Source organism: Bombus bifarius, unplaced genomic scaffold, assembly GCF_011952205.1.
Source record: "Bombus bifarius isolate JDL3187 unplaced genomic scaffold, Bbif_JDL3187 scf7180000009145, whole genome shotgun sequence".
NCBI classification, from domain to species: Eukaryota; Metazoa; Arthropoda; class Insecta; order Hymenoptera; family Apidae; genus Bombus; species Bombus bifarius.
This window is the reverse complement of record NW_022884930.1, coordinates 1822781-1840563: the sequence shown is the minus strand read 5'-3', so window position 1 is coordinate 1840563 and position 17783 is coordinate 1822781. Positions and strand designations below refer to the sequence as shown.

The following is a 17783-nucleotide window of genomic DNA, read 5'->3' as shown; positions in this document are numbered from 1 at the left end:
GTGATGCTCGGACAATGGTCCGGGCATTTCCAGGGAGAGGCGATAGATAGAAGAGTAGACACCTTCGCGCGTAGACGTAGACGCGAAAAGGATCGTACGTGGAATTTTTCGCTCGCGATCGCGCAACGCAGCTTAAGTTTATCTACGGTGTCGGCGAAAACAAAAAGATGGACGAGTGGCGCGCGACGGTGAAGCAAGGAGACCGAGGACGGTGGGCGAGGTGCGAAGCAAAGAGAAATCGGAGCGGAGCTGCGAAGCATGGGGGCAAGGGCGGAGAGGAAAAAATTTGGAAGCCTCGACGCTAGCGGCAAAATTCTTTGATTTCCCGCGGCGATTCGGTTCGGGAGAAACGATATCGGTGCGTGGGGAAGGCGGTTGCGTCGGTGGGGTTCGAACCGCGTGTTCTAATTGGTCGCCGTCCATTAGGTGTATACGGCTAAGTGTCGCGAGTTCGGCAGCGTTCTCAACAGTAGCGACGAGACCGAGCGCGCGTCAACCTTTGCGACAGATCGCTTCCTGCTCAGTTTCGTTCGTAAACATCGGGCTCCGAGATCCAGCTATCGACAGCACGAGACATCGAACGCGTACGAGCATCTCGTCCTGGACGCCTTCGAACGATACGATGTCGACGAACGGTGTTGCCGTGGGCTCGCGCAAGTCCGAGACGAAGAGGCCCGCCGAGGTGTTCGAGACGGAAGTGCCCTTGCCGTCCGGTGAGTTTGCCATTCCGGTGATCGTTGCCGGGACTATACTCTCTCGTTGTAATAGCGAATTCTCGCCGCTCCTTGTTCCACGCCGCAGGAGAAACTCGAGCCACGGACGAACGCGTTTGCTTTACGTAACTAGAAACGCTGTATTTGCATAACCATTCCTGCTCCCTCGTTATCTCGAATTAAAAAACCAAACCGAGCACCTACGAGTACAGACGCGAAGTTAAACTAGCGAGAGAACTGGCCAGCCAGCTCTGCTCCAAGCTATCGTCTACCGCGCGCAGCTTGCACGCTCGCGCGCGCATTTCTACGCTTTTCCCTCGCTTTCTCCGAAAGTTACCCTCCGCGGGGCTGTTGCGCGTTTGCCCGTTTACCACGGCCGTTCTTTGTCCGCGACCAACGCGATCGGAGACAAAATGCCACGGATGATGTACCGCGAGTCCTAAACGTTCCATCGTCACGCTATCTCGCGCGATCACCTTGGTGCGTTAAGACTTGCGGTGAAATTAGCGATACGGAATACGGGCATTGCGTCGCAATCTTGTACCGCGACGTGACGGTACGAAGGGGGGACACATGGCACGACTGAAAATAATTTTCCTTCGCTGGAAACAAGATACACGCCTTTCGCCTTTTATCGCGTTTCGCCGTACCATTTTAAAACGAACGATTTACGAACCAACGATTTCCCAACGATCCTGACGAGATACTCGAACGATGGCGACCCCATCGCGCGTCGACCATCGATCATAATCGAGTCCATCTATCTTCTCCGAGACGTCCGATGATAACGCGCGTTCCGTTTCCCAACTTGTTCTCTCGTCGAAAACTTCGTCTTCTCGTACGGCGAGCCCTTATCGATTCGTCCATCGAAACGAGCCGCGCGCATCGTCGATTTCGTTTCACTTTTCGCCTCGGTCGATTCTCTGCGCAACCAGGAATTTGGAAGAACGCGCGACCGAAACGATCGCTGTCTTGCCGACAACACGTACATACGTATATACAGGCGAAAATACGTGACCACTGACGCTGGCCGACTATCGGACCTTCTTTTTCAATTATCGGATGCATAATCGCCAACTGACTCGAAGCGTCATGGCAACAACGTATTCGAAGAGTCGACGAGCCTCGAAATCTTGTCAACGTCCACCTATCTTATCGACCACCGTGAAAGTCTGTTTTCTTTCTTTCACAACGATGCTCGACCATGTCTTGTCTCGACTCGTCGTTTTACGAGAACCTGCGCTTTAGAACTCAATCGCCCAGGATAAGGAAAACCGGAATGAACGCGGGGAGAGCGAACGATCGTACCTCGTTCGAACGATTAACGACTTGGAAAAATGTGACCGTGACGGAGCGCGCGTGGGTGCTTCGTAAATATGTATCGAACAAACTTTTTTGCTCGTAAATCGACCTTGCTTCCAATGATATCGAATCGACTGAAAACCGTTCACCATACGTTTCCTCTTTCGCGGTAGAAATTCACCAGCCGACCACAAACCTTTTCAAAGTGTGTTTTTCGGAGGACGAATAAGGAAAAGGAAGAAATTCTCTGATTTCGATAAAAGTTCCCGTTGGGAGAGGAGACGAGCGTGTCGTGCTTCGTCGTTTAGACGCGAACCCTCTCCCACATCCACTTCTCTTGAATAATGTATTACGCGGCTCGTACAACGCTCTCCTCTGTAATCGCCGGTCCTCTGTCGCCGTGTTTTCTCGTAGAACGAATGGATAAAGCACGCGCATTCAATAACAAGCAGGCAACCAGGCGGAAACGATCGATCGATAGAACACCGCAAATCGTCGCGGAATTCCAACGATACCCGTGGACCGATCGATCTTTGTCATTGGTAGCGCGTGTACCGCGAATTATAATTCCTTGTGTTTTTCCCCTTACCGGCGCGGTGCTCGTTGCTCGATCCGCGCGATTTCCCATTACTAGCGAGAATATTGGCAGCCGAATATCGACAGAGCGCAACTGTCCGAGGGTATATACCAAGGAGCAAATAATCTACGTAGTTACCAGAGCTATCCATTCACGGAAGCGCGATTCGACGGCAGCGACACGTCGAAAACACGAAAGTAGAAAGTTTCTAATCTGGCACGAGATGGCTGTCCCCTGGAGCGTTCGCGTTCTACCTCGCGTTCACCGGTCAACGTTCCGTGACGTGCGTGTGGATCAGGGCCCAGGTTCTCGGGCAGGGCTCGATGTTCGTCTATCAATCGATATCTCGGTTGCGAGTACGTATCAGGAAACGCGTTCACGGAACAAACGCGGCAGAAACCTTGACACGAATCGTTGGAAAGTTCAAAGAAAGGAAGGGAAAGGTCGATGCGCTCGCGCTCTCGAAGACGGAAATCGTGCCGACCTCTCGGCTCCTGGCAATTTTCGCAAAGCGGACGTATTACTTTCAATTTCGAGTTCCGCCGAAAGCTTCCTGTACAATTACGCTCGCGCGTGCACGGTCTTTCGTTGTTCGCCCGAGGCGGACGCTATTTTCCACTTTACAAAGTGGATAACGCGTTTAGGGGACGAAGCATTTCCTGTAGACACACAGGCGCGAACGCGCCGTGCCAGTTGACTCGTATCAAGTCGATTCTCGAGCATCGAGAACGTCGAACGTCGAAGAAACGGAACGCTCTGTTCGTTTGAAAATTAGCCCGCGATATAAACGCATTGACGTCGACGAAGAAACGGAGCGTCGATAAACAAATGACCGTTTCGAACGTATCGGACACTCAGAGACCTCTTTGTGTCGAGAACACAGAGACTAGGTACAGATGGGTGTTCGAAATAACTCGTTACCGACCAAATCGTTCGGTCGATAATTGGTTGCCGAACACGACCCGTTTTTTCCGCTTGCCTTCTTGTCCCGTTGTCGGTAACACACCTAATTGCGCAACGAGTTCCGATTAAAAGCATTTATGTATGTACATACGTACATGTGTACTTACATAAATGCGTCGAGAGGTATTACGTATATTTCCCAGAAAAAAAGGAAGTTGATACTTTTTTCAAGCACATCGTTTCGTTCGAGCTAATCGCCGAAAGAATTACGGCTGATGATCCCCGTAAGATAGCGAGTAAACGCGAAAAATACGAGACGCAATTCGCCACACCGGATTCGTGCGAAATGGCCGACTAGTTTATCTCGCACTCGCACGATGCAAAGATTTTTGGCACGCGAGATCCGCGAATCTATCAATAGCAGCCCCCCGCGTATCTTTTATTTTTGTACGCGAATTGGCGGCGCGGTTAATACGAACTTTCCAACGTTCCAAACATTCTGGCGTATATCGATGCGAAACGATTTCCGCCTTTGATTTCGAGGAAAACGATCCTAATCCGCATCGTTCCGATAATTCACGATGATGCAACTTTATCTCGCGACGAAATACGAAAGTCATCGACGAAATCGGAATTTGCTGTGTACTGTGCGCGTTATGTCATGTCACGTATTCGTTCTGACAAACAGAATAAAGCCCTGACCTTGACGCGATAATCATCAAACGGATGTTTCGTTAAACAAATACGACTATCTTACCGATGTGACTCACGATCGACTTCCATAGCGATCTTAATCAGCGGAGGCGGTGAATTCGTCGACGCGACAACGGACTTTCGTTGCTCTTCCACCAAGATCATAAACGACGTATGACGTGCTACGATTACGCCATTATTAAACAGCGTTGCGATTCGAGAGATAATAAATTCCAAGGGTTGCGCGAGTTGATCCGAAAGATAAGCAGCCAGGCCAGCCAGCGATAATTTTACCGATAATTTTTCCATTACGTAATATTGGTAGATATTTTCGGGCCGAGAATTTCTCGCGATTCAGGCACGACGAATACATTTTTCTATAGAAAAATTTTAATGGTCACGGTAACTGCAGTGAACTCTCGATCTCGTCAATTACCACCGTTTGCTATCGGATCATCGAAGCTCTTTTACGCAGATACTCTCAACTGCAGGTTCGACCGCGTCAACGTCATAAGTGAAATATGTGAAATAGACAATAGTTTTTCCTCTTCATTTTCTTGTATTTTCCTGTATTTTCTTTTATTATGCTATATTTTATGTTTCTGCGAAGCTTCGTATCCGCATATATTTTTGTATTATCTTAATGTTAAAAGGACTTTCCCGTCTATCTCAATAAATTAAGTTAATTTAAACGATCGGGCGTAACCTCGGAAGGGGCGCAAAAGAATAACGCTGAAAAGTAGTACGTTGAATAGTAGGCGGGCCAGGTCGAAGGATGAAACGTGCACGCCAGATGATCATCGACAGGAATCGATCGTAAGATCGTCGATAAGATCTAACGCGATTTAAAGATATAGTGTGAAAAGAGACGTGGTTTCGCGCGCGAGCCTTTGATTGGTGGAATCAGGGCAGGGACGCCAGATGGCGCCGTCGCGTCCAATAGAGGAAAGGGATTGACGAAGCTAGCGCGACGATTGGACGGGAGGTCTCGGGTGCTCGGACGATTCGTTTCGTCAGACCGCACCCCGCAGTTCCCCGCGGTTCCCCGCGGTTCGCGGCTTCGCATCGAATCAACTGGCACGAGGGAGAAAGAGAGAAAGAGGCAGGTGTGTACTCGCTTCTGATCACGGGTTCCTTGTTAATCATCGTTATCGGCTACAACGAAACCGTCAACCGATTCGCAGCAACGAGAAGCTGATATATTACTGGCGCACAGTGAGTGCTCGGTCGCGCCCGTGAAAATCGTTCTCCATCGTCTTTCTCGTCGGCGTGGTTGTGACCGTCGTCGTGTCGTGCAGGCCAGGGCGCGTGTTCGCCGAACGATCGCGTGCAGAGACGGCGTTCGATTTTCCTCGGCTGGTGCTAAGAAGATAGCGCGAGTCATCGTATCTCTGTTGTGTTGGGAGAAGCAGACAGGCAAGAATACGCCGTTACGTTTTCCTTCGGTTCGCGACAACGTATCTCGTTCGCAAGATCCGAGTACGAGAATTTCGCATTCTCCTTTGGCATCTTCGTCGATCGTTGGTGTTCGCGTTGGCGATTTACTCGGTGGTGCATCGGTTTCGTGTGTGATCGCTTGTGCGTAGAACGCGTATCGAGCGTGCGATGAACAACAGCAACGGCACTAACGGCAGATCGAACGGAGAAAACAGGGGACGAAATGGCCACGTGCTTGTGTGGGAGCAACCAGGTTTGGAGGAAGAGGACAGACCTATCAGAAAACGTAAAAGTACGTCGGCCCGGCAGGCGCACGCGCTAGCGCGCGTGCATTCCTTCGTTTACGTAGAATTCTGTGTGCGATTTTCTCGAATTTTGGATAGCGTTTCGAGGTTGAATCCGTCGTCCATAGGCCGCCACGAGTTTGCCATTCGGACGAAACTCCGTTTACCCCGTGAACCGCGCGTCGAACACGTGCTCCTGCCGTCACTCTTCGCTCTCCTCTTCTTTCACTTCGCCAGTCTCGCCCTTTCCTTTTCTTCTCTCTTTCGGTAGCGCGCGCGCGCGCACACGTATGCCGTCGCTTCGAAGCTCGCAGCATGACGGGTTCGCCGACGAACATTTAATACTTAAATGCGATCACAATGCGGCTGATATCGAGTGGCGTAAACGTGGTGGCACGCGGCAACCGACCCGGTTTCCGGGCCTGGCAGCGAACTCGTTAAAAAAAGGAAGGGGCGAGTGTCGAACGACCCGATCCGTTCGTCGACCAACGCGTTCCATTTATCCGTGCTCTCGACAGAAATCGTGCGTGGGTACGTAGCAAGTCTCCTCTCTGTCTCTCCCTTACGCGAACGCGCGCCATTGGTCCAATCGTTCGTTTCTCAACTTCTTGCACTCTGTCGTTGCCCGAGAGATGCCGGATGAAAAAAGAACTGAAAGAATCGTCGGGCGAATGGTTAAAGGAAACTTTTTGAAATCGGCATGGAACTTGGTAGTCGCATTCGTGGCCCGCGTCAAGGAACATCAAACGATAAACATCGAAGAGGCAAAGGTAACGCGCGCGGTCGCTGATTCCCGGCATCGTTGTTCGATCAGCGATTAAACGGAGACGGAGACGGTTGGTGGGCGGCTGTCGCGTCGAAGCGTCACGTGCGTGGTGCGACCGCGCCTCTCCTCCCATTCGCTAATTCCATGTTGCTTTACGTCGCAGCGATAGCAATAGCGTCCGCACGACTGCGGTGCATGCCGACGTGCCGAAGTTATTTCTACCGAGCACGATCGACCACCACGTGCTCGATGGATGCCCGATGAATGCCAACTCGATACGTTCTTAGGGAAAAGTAACGATCGCGAACCGTACGCGAAAACCGTACGATGAAAAACCTTGAAACCGCGAACCGTCTGACTAACTCGATCGATTATCGTGCCGCGGTTGTTTAACCCGCGCGACCACGGCAATTCCTTCTCGGCAAATTACGCTTGACGAGCGACCGACGCGACAACAGACGAAACGTTCAAAGTTCAGACGGCTGTTACCGAAAACTATTCCTATTACGTACCGCGTATACATACGTACGAAGAAGCGTATCGTAACGCGGAATGGTGGGGAGCGCCGAAGCTTCGCGGTTCTCGCTCGTCGTCGACAAATCATCGCGATAATCATCGCGATTGCATTCCGAAAATAAAGCTTACATCGTCCCTCTATTATTAATTCGCGTGTTATCTCGACATCTCGTCGCAAAAACAACGCGCTATAAATAACCGAGGAAATCGCGCCTTGCCAAACCGGAGAAAGGACCTGTGCAGCGGCGCGCTTTTCCGTCAACGACCGACCAACGCGGTTCTCGATTCTCCCCTCGACCTTGTCCCCTCGCGTGCTCGAAACTGTCGCGTCCTTGGCGTACCTCTGACCGTGGATCGCGAACGCGCCGTACAATTTGCCTTCGCCGTCTTTTTCTGTCTTTCTTCTTGCCATTCTTTCTCTTCCTTTTCTTTTCTTCTTCTTTCTTTTTTCTCCTTTTTTATCTTATCGTCGGAGGATCGTATCCGGCGCTCCCAATGTATCTGCATAATTACCGTCGTTTTTCAAGCGTGGTTACGTAATTCGCAGATGTCTGCCGCTAATGGACCAAATATTTCTCCTAATCGACCAAGGAATTTTCCGAAAGATTTTCCCTGGCAACGATCGAGACGACGAACGAAACTCGAGCGGCTGGCCGATCCGATTCTATGCGTATACGCTGGTCGCCGCGTATTTATCAGTTAACCCTTCGTCGTCATGGTCATCGTTGGGCCGATCTTTAAACGACCGCGTAACGAACGAACGTTTGCTGTTGCAGCGTTGGTGGGCTCGCGTCACATAGTGACTTTGATGCTGTTCCTCGGCATGGCGAACGCCTACGTGATGAGAACGAACATGTCCGTGGCGATTGTCGCGATGATCAATCATACCGCCATCGTAAATAAGGAGGAAGTGGTGGTGAACGAGTGCGGGATCGTTAATTCCAGCATCACGAGCGTAAGTACGAGGCGCGATGCCGTCGACGTGCGCTGTCCGTGATGCCTCTTATCTAATCGTTCCTTCTCAGGTGTAATCACCGAGCAAGCGAAAGATCGGTAACCGTAAGTCGCGAACAATATCCATCGAATGTTCTTTGTTGCGGCAGGACCACGCTGGAAAGAGCAGCGACGGCCAGTTCGTATGGGACAGCACTAAACAGGGCTATTTGCTCAGCTCGTTCTTCTACGGCTACGTGCTCACGCAAATACCATTCGGAATCCTAGCGAAGCGTTACGGATCCAAATACTTTCTTGGAGTCGGCATGCTGATCAATTCGTTGTTTGGACTGCTCGTGCCTATGTCGGCCCGTTTAGGCTACTATTATCTGATGGGCGTTCGATTCATTCAAGGTCTAGGCGAGGTAAGCGATCTCTACGGGATCTTTCGATCCTGCGTTCTCCCTCCATGCGCGTACTCGCACGATCGGTCGAACGAAAAAGGATAGAAAAGCCTCTAATGTTTTTAACGTTGAACGCTTTTTGATCGTTCGGGTGTATTTCCTGCCCCTAGGAATGGATTATCCCTATTGCAGGGTCCCATCGTGCCTTGCACGCACGCGATGTTGGCCAAGTGGATACCGCCGAATGAGCGTAGCAGAATGGGAGCGTTTGTATATGCCGGTAAGCTCGTTCGTTTCGACGATATCTTTTCTTCCGCCTGCGTAGCCCTGTCGCACGTCCATCAACACGGTACGATGCTACCTTCTGGGATCTACCGAGCGATTCACCTTCTTCTTCTTCTTCTTCTTCTTCTTCTTTTTTCTCTTCTTCTTATTCTTCTTCTGCCTTCTTATTCTTTCTTCTTCCTTTGTTAATCTCTCTCATCTTATTCGAGGTATACGCTGTCGAATTTGCCGATCGATCTATTCATCGTTCTCCGTGTGTTTCACCTGTAGGAGCGCAGTTTGGCACTGTCATCTCAATGCCATTGAGCGGTATCCTATCCGAATATGGTTTCGACGGCGGTTGGCCGTCGATTTTTTACGTGTTCGGTGCTGTCGGTACCATATGGTGCATCGCTTTCCTGCTGATGGTCTACGAGGACCCGGAAAGCCATCCGCGTATATCCGAGGACGAGAAGAAGTACATTCTGAGCGCTCTGTGGGGTAACGCCGGAGCTTCCGTGAGTATGAAAAAGGGTTTTAGCCGTGACTCGCAGGTCGCAAGCACAAGCAAGGTCGCTCTCGCCTCTAACGACAACGTTGTTTTCGCAGTCTCCGCCCGTACCGTGGAAGTCGATCGTTAGTTCGCTACCGTTCTGGGCTATCCTGATAGCGCACATGGGCCAAAACTACGGATACGAGACGTTGATGACTCTGCTGCCGACCTTCATGAAACAGATTCTACACTTTGACATTAAATCGGTAAAGAAACCGGGAAACTGGACAGGCGTCGCAACGATCGTAAACACGAGCGCAAAAAGCAAACTCGTCGTCGAGACGATAAACATCGCGTAAATGTGTTACAGAACGGCACCGTTTCCTCGCTTCCCTACTTGGCCATGTGGATATTCTCGATGCTGGTGTCTCACGTAGCTGACTGGATGATCTCTAGCGGAAAGTTCAATCACGGGTCCACGCGGAAAATCATCAACAGCATCGGCCAACTGGGACCAGCGATCGCTCTGATAGTCGCTTCGTACACCGGATGCAATTCCTGGTTGACAGTAACTATTCTTACGATCGGCGTAGGCTTGAACGGCGGTATCTATTCCGGATTCAAAGTGAATCATTTGGATATCTCACCGAGATTCGCCGGCGTTTTGATGTCTTTTACCAACTGTTTGGCCAACCTGGCCGGCTTACTGGCACCCATCACGGCTGGCTATATAATCGTCTCACCGGTAATTATCGCGTTTGGCGAATTCCGAGTCGGACGGCGGCGAGGAAAGCCCGGAATCGGAACCTGGGGTATCCAATGAAATCTCGCCTTTTTCTTTTCAGCCGAGTCAAGCGAAATGGAGGATCGTGTTTATGATTTCGGCGGGCGTGTATATCGTGTGCGCCTTGTTCTACGCGATATTCAGCTCCGGACAACGGCAGCCGTGGGACAATCCGGACAAAGACGAGGACAAGAACGAGAAAGAAGGCTTGGAGACTGTGAAAACTGTCACGGAAACGCACCATTGACGAGCCAGCGTGCTAGTTGCTTTTTACTTTTATTATCGGGTCCTTCTTCCGCATATTTTTTGTACTTTGTTCTTCGTTCCTCTGCCACTTTGCCGTTCAACGCGACGGTGTCGCCACATGGTTCGCAGTTGCTCGCCTTCTCCGCGTCTTCGCATCTCGCGCCCTTGTACGACTCGACCGTCCATCGTCGAACGTTCGCGTTATCGTTCGACGAGTGGCCGTTGACAAACACGAAACACGGACATCGCAAAACGCTAGACGGAAAACCAGATGCGAGCAAGACGATAGGAACGCGCGGGCATATATATTCCAAGAAAGAAGGATATTCGAACGAACTGCATAGTGATTTGTCACAGCGGCGGTGGATCGCCTGGACGATTAGTTGTTCCCTCCGACGCGCGAGGAGCCGTACATTCGCTGTTTGTCCCTTGCTCGTGTGCCAAGTTAAATAGCACGCAAACATTTGTACAGCAAGTAAGTCGAATCGAACGTCACATTTCTATATCAAGTACAGACAAAGTAAATTACGCGGATATATGTATGCTTGGATAAGTACGTACGTACGTGCGTGCGTGCGTGCGTGCGTGCGTGCGTGCGTGTACGATAGAGAGAGAAAGAGGGAAAGAAAGAATGATAAGCGTGTAAAGAAAAAAAAAAAAAAAACGAGCGAGCGAAAGATAGAAATTGCAGATAATTTTACATTTTTATAGTATTCATTTTTACTTAACGGAGATTACGTGCCTTAAGACCAAACAGCGTCGAAATAAAGATCGAATCGATGTATTTTTCGAGGCGTCAATTTTTATTGTGCGCTAATAGCGGTTATCGACCAACCAAAACGATCGATTAAAACTTCCGTCCGATTTCTGGATGCACGAGCACGGGCGAATCGCGCGTTTCTCTCTTTCTCGATCGAATATTAATCGGTGCTTCGCGCCATCAAACCCAGCACAAAGTACGATGGTGCGTTCGAGACGGTGACGCGTCCGAATGCCGCTTCTACGAGTAAACGGACAAGTACTATAACAGTATTAAAGTTAATATCCTCGCGTTTCTCCCATCTCTGTTTTCGTTCGTTACTTACCACGCGTTATCGCGAGCAACTGCCATTTTATATCGTGCGATTGAAAGCGATCGCGAGAAACGCGATAAATCGCTACCCGATTTCGCAAACGTCCGGGAATTTTCAAACCGTCGCGTCGCAACTAATATAATGCAATACAACAGTGGTTTATAATATAAATATTGTAAATATTTTTACGCATAGGTTTTTATCGAGTTGTAGACGTTAGACAATTTGTTGCTCTTTCTTATTTATGCAACGTGTACAAAGCAGAATGAAAGGATAGGCAGAACGTGAAAAAGACAGAGAACGAAAGAGAGCGAGCGTGAGAGAGAAAAAGTAGCCGTTAAGTATGCTAAAAAAAAAGAAAAAAAAAGAAGGAAACATTCAAAGGAATTATATCTTCGTAGCAGAATGCATTTTCTTTTTCTAATTATTATTGTTATTATTATTATTATTATTATTATTATTGTTGCTGTTTATTGTTGGTATTATTATTATTATAATTATAGTTAGTAGTAGCAATAATATCGTAATTATCGCCATCGTCACTAAGATGTAGTCGTGAGTGCAGAATTATCGTATGACACACCAACGCCAAAGAAACATGTACGCCTTTGTTTCGCTTCTCTTCCTTTTTACCCCCGTACATGCAGGCGTTGTTACGGGTGTATACGAGTATACTTTATCGAATTACTTAGTCGTAATTCGCATGAGCTTAGCCCCGTTATGTAGTACGCGCGACGACACTCGAACACCACGTACCCTCGCGTTCAAGCGGACGTTTACAAAAAAAGCTCCCCTGCTCGGGACGTTCAACCTCTGAAACGACGTCGCTCCCGAGTGGAAATTTTTCAAATTTCTAATTACTTACCGTTCGTTATCGCGTATCTCTTTTTGCTCGACCGTCTCCGGAGCGAGCGTATCGCCGATACCTCTGATCGCGTAAACAGGGATCGCGGCGGATCAGTCTGAAGTACCTGCGTTTTTCTGTGATCGTCTATCTGAAAATGTATCTTCGACGACTTTCCCCAAGGTTACTACGTCGCTAATTTCTTGGTAACCCGTAGACTATCCAAATCATTGTTGTAGCGGAAATACGACCAACTGCCCGTATGAAATTTTGCGTACGCGAGGACATTGTTAAATTACGGTCACGTATTACACGCAACGCCTCGTACGATTCGTACCTATCTTTTTACACTAGGCTATCCGTATATGCCTATATGTATATACGCACGCGCGTGTGTGTGTGTATATATATATATGTGTGTGTATATATACACACACACGCACACATACACATATAAATTATGTAACTGTGTATACTCGTGGCTGCGTACAGTTAGTGCGCGTGTATGCACGACTTACCGACAATCGCGATAGAAATTCTCGGGAACCCAGTTTTTATAAAGCCAATTGTAAAACGATTGATATTTTTATACGAATATTTATGGTCGTTGCGCAGCAAAAGCTGGCGCAATCTTTCTAGATCGTACGCGAAATATCTTTCATATTACCGAAATTGCAGAGCGTATAAAGTGTACACACGGGTAAATAAAATATCGCTCAACGAGTACATCACCTTCGAGATCTTAATTCATTTTAGCGTAAGAGAATTCAACCGAATGATCAAGGAAATCGTGTATCTTCATCGATGCATAATAATCGGGAAATCGATATATACATATATACGTACACGCATAAATCGAAAGGTAATACAATTTTCAGGTATTTCGCCGCAACGGTGGTCGATAAAATAGAAGTTTATTCGTTCATTGCGTTATCGGCCGAGAGATGGCGCTTCCGAGAATCGATACCTGTCAAAACAGGATGAGCAATAACCAGTTTGCGTTTGCAATTTATCCAAAACGTAAGTGATAGAGAATGATCGTAGTCTGTACTGTCCTCGGCGAATACTTTTGCGTGTTTCTCACATAATAATAATTGTTCAACACGCTGCGAATAAAGTTTCCTGATTGCTGGATCTCCTAAGCGTGGTAGTCACCTGGTCACCTAACTTGGTTGGACAATTTATAGGTTGGTTTGTCAAACGCGATCGTTGCGTCGTCAAAAAAACATTTCAAAGGTGATTCGTGTTCGAAGGATCTTACCGTCGGTCCGATACACCACGAACACGATACGAATGAAATTGAAATTGAAAATAAAATATCTGTTTCCAGATAAGTAACGGTGGACGACGCGGCGATGAGGATTCGGTCGATAATCTTGCTGGTGATAGGGACTGCGATGGCAGTGAGATGCAGCGACATTACTCCTGCGGTGTTCGGAAGCGTATTGGACGGCATGCCAGCCGCTTTCGGTGATTTCAATTCCGACGAATTGACCGACGTGTTTATGTTGCGCGAAAACGGTATGAGGGTTGAAATCTTTCTTGCTGCCGAGCAGGAGCCTCATTTGAGACCCAGCTCCGACCTAAGTTGCACCTTCCGTCATCTCATCGTCGGTGTAGTACCAGGAGATTTCGATGGAGACGTATTCATGGACGTGCTGGTGATCACGTACAACGAAGAAAATAAATTGTCATACGGATACGTATTGTGGGGTGGAAAAGGTCGGTTAAATTGCACCAACGAACCACTGATAAAGATGACAGGTCAACCATTGGCTCTCGACTATAACGGCGATATGATAATAGATCTGTTCGGCTTGGATGAATATAAAAAGAGGACGTTCTGGGTATTCGACGATAGTAGAAAACCTCCGAAATCCGTGCCAATGAGGGCGCCGTTAGATCTATCGCTACCACTGCCACCGATCAGTCAACCCCATTCGAACGCTTATCTAGACCTGAACAACGATTTCTTGGCCGATCTGGTGGTCACTACGAACCAAAATTTTGAAATTTGGCTGGGAGTCGAGCAGGGATTCGAATTTCACAAGCTGATATCATTTCCCTATGGAATTTCAGAGAATTTCAACGGTATCCTCGGACAAACGCTCTATCTGGACGTCGAGCTAACCGGCAAAATGGATTTGCTTTTGCCCCTCTGTTTCGATAGCGCGTGTACCAACAGCACGATCATGATGTACTCCTCCGACACATGGTATAATCTCAAAGTGAACTTCAGGGACGGAGACAACGTACTGTGGGGCTTCGTGGAGCCTAACGGGCAACGGTACACCGACACAATTACCCTCCGCGGCGGTGACTTCAACATGGACGGATATCCAGACTTGCTGGCTACGCTCAAGTCGACTAGCGGCAAACAGACACGATCCTATTTGCTGGAGAACGTTGCGTGCGATTCGTGTAACACGTTCGCTCGAAAATTTCAAGTGAAGTGGCAGGCGTTAAATCCGTTCCGCAACGAAACCGCGATGGCGGTGTTCTACGACTTCTATCAAGATGGCATTTTGGACGTGATCTTGGTCGAAGTGGACAAAAGTAGCAGCAGCTACCGTACAGCGGCGTTCAAAAACAGTTTGGACTACGACGCAAACTTTGTCAAAGTGATGGTACTCACGGGCCGCAACAATAGCATGTATCCAATTTCCCCGGGCTCGCTCGGCAAGAAAAAGAGAACTTACGGGACGAACCTTCCCGGCCCGTCGATAGCATATCGGACCACCACTCAAGACGGCAGCCCGCGTAACGCGATTGCGGCTCAGCTACCGCAAAGCGCACACTTTTCCTTGAATTTACCATACACGATCTTTGGTCTGGGTAGAACACCAAACTTCGTCGACGCTCTCACTATCGGGGTAAGTATATTCGCGCGAACCACTTACCCGTCCTTCTACTTTCTTTGTTCTCTTTGTTCTCTTTTGCGCGTTGTTGTTCGCGAGCTGACCGATGTTTGTTTCTCACGACAGGTCGGCGGAAAATCTCGGGAGTGGCCGCAAATCATACCCAATTCCCAGATGGTAATGATTCCGAACCCGATAGCAGAACCTTGGCGATGGAAAGCCCAGCTATTAGTAACACCCAGTAAATTAATCTTGTTGAGCGCCGCCGCGTTGACGGGCACCTGCGGTTTGATATCCGCTATCATCGTCGCTCTTTATTGGAAAGAGCGAAGGGAAGATAAGATCGAGAAGCTTCAAGAAGCGCACAGATTTCCCTTTGACGCGATGTAAAGGTTCGATCAAGAGACCGTGTCAGATATCTTTATGAAATGTATTTAATATATCTGTAAATCATTTCGTAATCGGTAAATAAACAGATAAATTAACGAATCGATAAATTAATAAATATACAAACATCTACAAAATAAGTGAGCAAGTGAATAAACGAACGTACATACGAGGCTAGACGCGACTACACGCGACTAGACGCGATGCATAATACAAGTCGGTATACGATCAGCAATACGCGTGTGTATGTAGTTTACGGAAATCTTTGGCGATATTTTGTACAGTAAGTTTCTGAAATATATCACGCACTCTGCGCGTTTCGAATATAAATCGTCGTCGCTAATAAAATTGACAATTTATTGATTTCTCTTGGACATTCTTATTATAACACAGGACTCGTCGCTTCGTCTCGCGTCATAACCGACGCATCGAGTGCGAAATATATACTTACGATACTAGTTATATTATATATATATATATATATAATATATATATATATACCTTTTTTATATATTGTATATTATATATATAATATATATATACCTTTTTATATATTGTATATTATATATATATATTAACAAACGATCTTTGCCGGCGTGATTTTGGTCGTTACGCTACTCGCGACATACGCTGTAGATCGAGGCAATTCATGTGGCATTCACTACTGACAACGATCATTTTTAATGGCAGGGTTTAAATCGTTGAAGTAGGGATGCACCATTGCTTCGTCCGCTGACAGCCGTAACGCTGGATTGCATACCAATAACTTCTAAAAAGGACAAGTTTTCCTGGTGAGAATTTGAGACCAGCGATTTCTCTCGCGAAACATCGGATATGACGAGATACCTGTAATAAGTCTCTGCCTCTGGAATTAAGTTTCGGCGTAACTTGAGCCAATCCCTGAGCGGGATGATAGAGTGGAAATGGCTTGTAGTCTGGAAGAGTGGTAAAATCCGGCCACGTTTCCTCGACCGGCGTACCCAGCATCTTGAATATTCTCTTCAATTGATCGTCTACGTCCGAACCGGGAAACAGTGGTCTACCGGCGTTTGCTAGTTCTACGCAGTCGAGATCGGCATCGTATTTTTCTCTCTTGTTTGTTAAAAGGCTACTTACCAGCAAATATACAACCGGCGCTCCACATATCGATGGACGTTGTGTATAATTTTGCTCCAAAGAGAACGTCCGGTGGACGGTACCATAACGTAACGACTTCGGCTGAGTAGCATTTTACAGGGATTCCAAAAGCTCTCGCCAGTCCAAAATCGGCTAACTTCAATTCGCCGTTCTAAATAGAAATTTAGATAAAGATAAAGCAACATTTGTTTTTTCAATTTCTCTGGAAATTACGAAATCACACGTACCTTGTTGATCAGCAAATTTTGTGGTTTAAGGTCCCTGTGCAATACGTTCCTACTGTGACAGAATGCCAATCCACGGAGCAATTGGTAGCTGAGAAGCGTAGAAAGCACACGGTCAGCATAGGTAGCGGGTCTATGTATAGCGACGACCGGCAAATCACAAACGAGCCATAAACGGTACTCACAGAAAGGATTTGACCACGTCCAAATCGATTTCTCCGTTTAGACTGTCGAAATACTTTTTCAAGTCCTGATCGCAATGTTCGAAGACCAACGTCAACTTTTTATCGCTGTGCAATACGTCGTACAACCTCACTACATTCTTATGTTTCAACTCTTTCAGTAGACATATCTCTCTGAGCGCGGACGACGGTACACCCTGCGTGCAACAAACGGAAAAGGTCGTCACGATAAATCGAGTTTCGAATCGGAAGGGAATCTGTAGTGACGCGAATGCGACAGAATCTCGTCGGCGCCATAAACTTACTTCGTCGTCTTCGTCCAATCGAACTCTCTTTAAAGCAACGATTTCGTGAGTCTCGCGGTTCTTGGCTTTGAAAACGGTTCCATAAGTACCTGAAGTACGCCAGAGATGAATATGTCGTTGGTATTCGCTAGCGAATCGCGAGAACGACGCGTTCTACGATCAGTTGTCAAAAAACACGCACGCACCACACATTCACACGTCACATGCACTCGGCTCGGCACGCAGCACCGGAATCCCAAACGAGAAACCAGACGTAATCGGTAGTCGAAAAAGGATAGACGCTTGCTTACCTTCTCCTATTTTCTCGAGCTTCTCATATTTTTGCATATTTTTGGCGATTCTTCGGGCGGAATAATCACAGAGTGGTTAGCGCTGCACTCGAAACAGTCGTGCGCGAACACACCGCTGCAAGTGGCGCCACGAACCTTTTTTAACGCGCCGTTTCGCCACCAGGTTCG

The 17783-nt window shown here is 47.9% G+C and overlaps 3 protein-coding genes across 8 annotated transcripts; 2 read left to right on the top strand and 1 right to left on the bottom strand.

Annotated features, from left to right (window-relative positions):
- The first annotated feature begins 273 nt into the window (after positions 1 to 273).
- On the top strand, positions 274 to 11833 carry LOC117214067 (putative inorganic phosphate cotransporter). 6 transcript variants are annotated; one of them, XM_033459912.1, is made up of 8 exons: positions 274 to 713; positions 7968 to 8146; positions 8295 to 8549; positions 8721 to 8808; positions 9084 to 9310; positions 9402 to 9551; positions 9656 to 10030; positions 10131 to 11833. In XM_033459912.1, the coding sequence occupies exons 1-8, from the start codon at positions 623 to 625 to the stop codon at positions 10314 to 10316; spliced, it is 1551 nt and encodes a 516-aa protein (XP_033315803.1). In that variant the 5' UTR covers positions 274 to 622; the 3' UTR covers positions 10317 to 11833. The 6 variants fall into 6 exon arrangements, with proteins under 6 accessions (XP_033315803.1, XP_033315806.1, XP_033315802.1 ...); XM_033459915.1 differs by lacking the exon at positions 274 to 713 and adding an exon at positions 5172 to 5294; XM_033459911.1 differs by lacking the exon at positions 274 to 713 and adding an exon at positions 5303 to 5917.
- A 1380-nt stretch (positions 11834 to 13213) lies between these two features.
- On the top strand, positions 13214 to 15843 carry LOC117214066 (T-cell immunomodulatory protein). Its single transcript, XM_033459909.1, has 3 exons — positions 13214 to 13419; positions 13563 to 15105; positions 15217 to 15843. Exons 2-3 carry the CDS (start codon positions 13588 to 13590, stop codon positions 15478 to 15480), a joined length of 1782 nt encoding a protein of 593 aa, XP_033315800.1. The 5' UTR covers positions 13214 to 13419; positions 13563 to 13587; the 3' UTR covers positions 15481 to 15843.
- A 208-nt stretch (positions 15844 to 16051) lies between these two features.
- Positions 16052 to 17774, bottom strand: LOC117214069 (cyclin-dependent-like kinase 5). The gene is made up of 7 exons (XM_033459917.1): positions 17616 to 17774; positions 17326 to 17414; positions 17024 to 17217; positions 16842 to 16929; positions 16594 to 16765; positions 16324 to 16535; positions 16052 to 16246 (listed from the first exon to the last, which is right to left on the bottom strand). The coding sequence occupies exons 1-7, from the start codon at positions 17650 to 17652 to the stop codon at positions 16139 to 16141; spliced, it is 900 nt and encodes a 299-aa protein (XP_033315808.1). The 5' UTR covers positions 17653 to 17774; the 3' UTR covers positions 16052 to 16138.
- Positions 17775 to 17783: the final 9 nt, after the last annotated feature.